Source organism: Cebus imitator, unplaced genomic scaffold (assembly GCF_001604975.1).
Source record: "Cebus imitator isolate Cc_AM_T3 unplaced genomic scaffold, Cebus_imitator-1.0 Scaffold306, whole genome shotgun sequence".
NCBI classification, from domain to species: domain Eukaryota; kingdom Metazoa; phylum Chordata; class Mammalia; order Primates; family Cebidae; genus Cebus; species Cebus imitator.
In genome coordinates, this window is record NW_016107621.1 from 1,981,331 (window position 1) to 1,986,782 (window position 5,452).

General features: G+C 37.3%; 1 protein-coding gene across 3 annotated transcripts in view; it reads left to right on the forward strand.

Annotated features, from left to right (window-relative positions):
• Positions 1–2,859: 2,859 nt before the first annotated feature.
• Positions 2,860–5,452, forward strand: part of ZNF780A (zinc finger protein 780A) — a 21,756-nt gene continuing 19,163 nt past the window's right edge. The window contains exon 1 of one of the 3 annotated variants that reach the window (XM_017502994.2): positions 2,860–2,896. Coding sequence is in view for 1 of the 3 variants with exons in the window: in XM_017502991.2 (XP_017358480.1) it covers positions 3,073–3,093 (21 nt within the window). In the remaining 2 variants the exon portion in view is untranslated. The other 2 variants (XM_017502995.2, XM_017502991.2) reach the window with 2 other exon arrangements.

Consider the following 5,452-nt stretch of genomic DNA (forward strand, 5'->3'; position numbering starts at 1 on the left):
CAATCAACTAAGGTTTTGCTACTTCATTTGATCTTTTCAAAGAATCACTTTTAATTTTGTAATTTTTCTCTATTATTTTTCTATTCTCTATTTTATTTAACTCCACTCTTATCTTTATTATTTCCTTCCTTTTCTTCCCCCCCCCCTTTTTTGCTATTTTTCATGTTCTAATTCCTAAAGTTGTATAGTTAGGTTATTGATTTGACATCTTTTTTTTTATAGGCATGTAGAACTATAAATTTTTCTCTTAGTAGTAAGCATATTATAAGCTTTGGTAACGTGTTTTTATTTGTATTTATCTAAAACATTTTCTAAATTCTCTTTTTATTTGTTCTTTAATCCTTTGGTTAAGATTGTATTGATTTGACACAAGACAAAGATGTCTTCTCTTAGTACTCCTATTCAACATAGAAATTCAACTGAATTTCAGTTATCAGAATTTGCCAACATGAAGACAATGGGATTTAGTCTTATAAAATTAAGAGAGAAACTGAATGAATTAAGTCATGAAATATCAGATGGCATACAGGATTTAATTTTGAAATTCTTCAATTTTGCTTAGGGATTTCTTCAGCTATGGGGATAGATTTTTGATGATGCTCCAAATTTTAACTGGATCAATTTGCAATTTGTGTCAGAATGGAGTGCAATTGAGAAGCCTTATGTTCCTCTAGCATCTAAATTTGGCTTAACATTCAAAGAAATCATATATAGAGCCAATATGTTTGCCTCGTAAAGATAATTTTCAAAGAAATGTACCCTTTCTAGACAAGGTAGCAAAAAAAGAGATGTACCTTGAAGGTAAGATATATTAACTGCTAGAATATTAACTGCAATCTAATTTTTCCATATTCAATATTCACAATACTCACGAGGATATCTCCCATTTCATTGGATATATTCTGAGATTTCTGGTTACCTTAGTATATACAGAACATACATCTCAATTTTAAAAGTATGGTGTTCAGAGGAGAGTCATTTGAAGGAGCTATAATTTTAAGTTTATTAACCATAAAGTCCAACATTGAAGATTACATAAAATTTTATCAAAATTAAAAAAAAATAGACCATATTGAAAGAAAATACTTAAAAAGCCTGGTGATATTGGTTAAGAAATTGATTAAAGTATCAGAATATACTTAAATATATGTATTCTGCTTCTGTTTATTCTAATGTTTAGTCAACATAAATAGCTTAAAAATTTTTTTCCTTACTACAAAAATGTTATTTTGCTTTAACATACATATGTTATTGTTTTACCCTTTAGGATATAACATAATATTATAATTAATAAAGGAATTTTTTAAACACTACATAATTTCAATTGCCTTAGTATTCATACCTTTTCAAATTTGTACTACTTTGGACAATATATTATATGCTCAGCTATTATTGCTTTCTAATTTAATTCCATTTTTGTCAAAGAATATGCTTTGTATGACTTGAATCCTCATACATTTATTGTGACTTGTTTTATGGCCCAGAATATGGTTTATACTGGTATGTATCCCCGTCCACATAGATGAATTTTCCTGTCATTGAGGAGAGTGTTCCACAAATGTAATGAGATCAAGTAAGTTGATGTGTTGCTCAAATCTGCTATATCCTGTTGCTTTTCTGTGTTTGTTCTATTAATTACCAAGAGAGATATATTGAAATATCTGACTATAATTGTGGATCTGTCTCCTTTTTGATCTAACAGGTTTTTCTTCACATACTTAGAAGCTTTGCTTTTAGGAGCAAAATTTAGGTTTGTTCTTTCCACTGAATGAACTGTCTGCTTTATCATTATTATGATAAACCCTACTTTATCCCCGGTAATAGTCTTTGTCCTGAAGTTTACTTTGTTTTTAGTAAAGTCACTCCACCTTTCTTTTGACTAGTGTTAGGATGGTGTATATTTTTCCATCCTTTTACTCGTAACCTACTAGTGCTTTTCATTTAACATATTACCTGTAGGCGGCACACATTTGGATCTGACTTTAAAAAAAATCCAATTGGACAATCTTTTTAGTTAAGGTGTTTAGGCCATTTACATTTAATGTTATTGATATGGTTGAGTTAATTATCTTGTTATTTTTTCTGTCATAATTCTGGAATGAAAAAATGAAAAGACGTTTTGTTCTTTATTATTCCATGTTTCTTCCTTGTGTAGCATAGGAAACTAGAAAAATGATTTTAAAAGTTCAATATTGCTAGACTACAACAGTGAAATCAGGCTCTTGCTAGGAAAAACAAGCCCTCTTTTGCATTTGTTTATGTTATTTTAACTAAGTGTTAATTGTTCATCCTTCAAGATAAGGCAAGTAATTCTTTATGTACTTTTATCCGTTTCCATGTCATCCTGGATCACATTTTTCTCTGCAGATAAGAGGAGCATTGTCTCAAAGAATCCAGGACATTTGATTCTTAAATCTCCAATGTAAACCACACTTCCCCTCCTAGTATATAACCAATCAATTCTTCAAGCTTTTCAAATTTACCCTGAGTCCCCTTCAAATACCAGAGAAGTGGAAGCTGGGGTCTGAGATAAAGAGGTTAAAGCAGCTACATCTTGACATAATTTTACTTTAAGTTCTTTCTTCTTTAAAAGTTCTGCTCATTTGCATTCTTCTCCAAGGAGAGAAAAAGTAAGTTACACTGACGCTCCGAAAGGGAAATGCTCCTCTCAGATGGGGATCCTCGCCCATGGCAGCAATTTGTGCACCCCGGGGATAGAACTCCTACGAATCCACTAGGCTCGGCTTCCTTAAGAGTCAGCCCCGGTTGTATGCTGGGGTCAGCCTGAACAGATGAGAGCTCAAGGCTTCTGAGGCTCTTTCTGTTCAGAATTGTATTTCCCAGCGGCCACCGCGCCAATCCACTTCCGGTCTCCACGGGTTGACGACATAGTGGGGTGAGATCTTCACGTCCGAGGAAGAGATCGGTGGCTTCGGGAGGTCACTGCGGACTGGGGCTTGAACCTGACCGACCCGACAGTGCGGGGGGGCGAGGGAGGTGCTCAGAGTAGGAATCTGCCGGATCGCCTGGCGTGCGTGTGCGCGGGCATCAGAGGAGGGGGACTGTGCGATCATGAGTGACGGAGGGGACTGTGTGAGTGTGTGCGTGAGGCCCTGTGCACAGGCTCGGGAGCGCGGGTGGACGCAGCGCACTTTGCTGGGGCTGTGTGTATGTCACTGCCCCTAGGCTCCTGCTGCTTCCTCCGTCTTTCCCCTTCACAGCTGCGGGGGCTGCAGCAGAGGAATGGCTCCAGTAGGGAGGTCAGATATTGAGCCGAGAATGAAGCTTTCCACAAGAAGTACAGAAGTACCTCCAAGTGTTCCCCAGGAGGGCAGCTGCATGTGGAGAACCACGGCGTCCTCAGTCAGAGCTCTGTCCCCAGGAACCAGCTCCAAACTGGTTGTATTGGTTGAACCGATTCCTCCTCCTTTTACTTCCTTCCCATTTCGTGTGAAGTGACGGAAATTGTGGCCGTGGAGGGAGGGTGCTTTTAAACTTAGTCTGCTCGCCAAGAAGAGCCTGGAGTCTCAGGCTTGTCTTATCCTTCCCCAATCGTATTATTCAAAAGAAGGACCTGAAGAAGGATGAGAGCGTTGTTGTTGCACACCTAAAAGTCAAGGATGAGGTTGTGCTTTGTATTTGTTCAAGAAATGTGTTTTTGATTTTAGAATATTGAGGTTCCTGTAAATTTTCAGTGAATCTAAGGGGATAGGCAAATTGATTTGTGTCCCCTCCCATCGTGCCCCCTCCCTTACCTTTCCACTTAATATTCGCAAAGCCATTTGGCAAAATGTTCACACCTTCCTGTGCACTCTCTTTTGCTAAGCTAGTACTGAAAGACATCTCCAGTAGTTAATATTAAAGCACCATTTTAGACTCTTATTTGGGAAGGAGGAGATTAGTGTTTAGGTGGAATCACACACCAGACATCTGTTGGGCTTTACAGACCTCCTTTTCAAAACAGGGAAGCATGGAGATGGTTGGATGACTTCAATTCGTCTGTGAGGCTTTCAGGAGTGGGAAAGTGACCGCACAGAAATTGGTATCAACAAGAGTCAGGATTTTTCCAGGAAGTCCTTGGGATGACATTTGTAATACTTGCCAGATCTCTCTGAGGTTTGGCAGCTCCAGTCGTGTTTTGGGCGTTTGTGTGTGTGACTGTGGACTGTAAGAGGCAGTACACTACTGTGGTTAAGAATAGGAGAGTGGATCCAGAGTATCTGGGTTGGAATGCTGGTTCTGTCATTAGAATGAATTAATATTGTAAAGCCCATTAGAACAGTGCCAGGCATATAATAATGTTTAATATGTTTTCACTGTTGTTTTTGTGTGGTCATTTTAAGTAATTCCCCTTGACTTTCTATAGAACAAGAGCATTAGGAATATGTGATTCATGGTGATTGCTGCTTGTACATTAAGAAAATGAGTGAGATGCTCAAATGATCTAGGACAGAAATTCTTTTTAAATCGGCAGATACAACTGTATGTATTTATCATATGCAACATGTTGTTTTATGGTATGCATACGTTGTGGAATGTCTAAATCTAGCTAATTAACCATGCAGTACCTCACACAGTTATCATTTTTGTGGTAAAAACACTTCATGTCCACTCTCCTAACATTTTTCAAGACTACAGAATATTGTTATTAATTGTAGATACTGTGTTGTGTAGTAGATCTCTTGAAATTATTTCTTCTGTCTTTCTGAAATTTTATATCATTTGACCAACATTTCCCCAGTCAACACTGCTTTCCTTCGCTCCCTCACCCACATTACCCCAGATCTGTAAATACCATTCTACTTTCCACTTCCATGACATCAACTTTTTAGATTCGGCTGATGAGTGAGATCATGTTCTTTCTGTGCCTGACTTACCTCACTTAATATGATGTTCTCCAGGTTTATCCATGTTTTTGCAAATGACAGAATTTTCTACTTTTTATGGCTAAATAGTATTTCCTTGTGTATATGTACCTGCATATATGCTACATTTTCTTTGTCCATTCATTCATTGATAGACATGTAGATTGATGCCATATCTTGGCTGTTGTGAATAGTGCTGCAATAAACATGAGTGTGCTGATATCTCTTTGACACACAGATTTCATTTCCTCTGGATATATACCCAGTAGTGGGATTGCTGGATCATATGGTAGTTCTATTTCTAATTTTTTAAGAACCTCCATACTGTTTTCCATAATGGCTGTGTCACTTTACATTCTCACCCACAGTGTGCAAGGGTTCCCTTTTCTCTACATTCTCACAAACGTGTCTTAACTTTTGTCTTTCCAATAGCCACCCTGACATATATGAGGTGATATCTTATTGTAGGTTTAATTTTCATTTCCCTTATGATTAGTTGAGTATTCTTTCATATACTGTTGGCCATTTATATGTCTTTTGGGATGTGCCTGTTCAGGTCCTTTGCCCATTTTTTTTCTTTTTCTTTT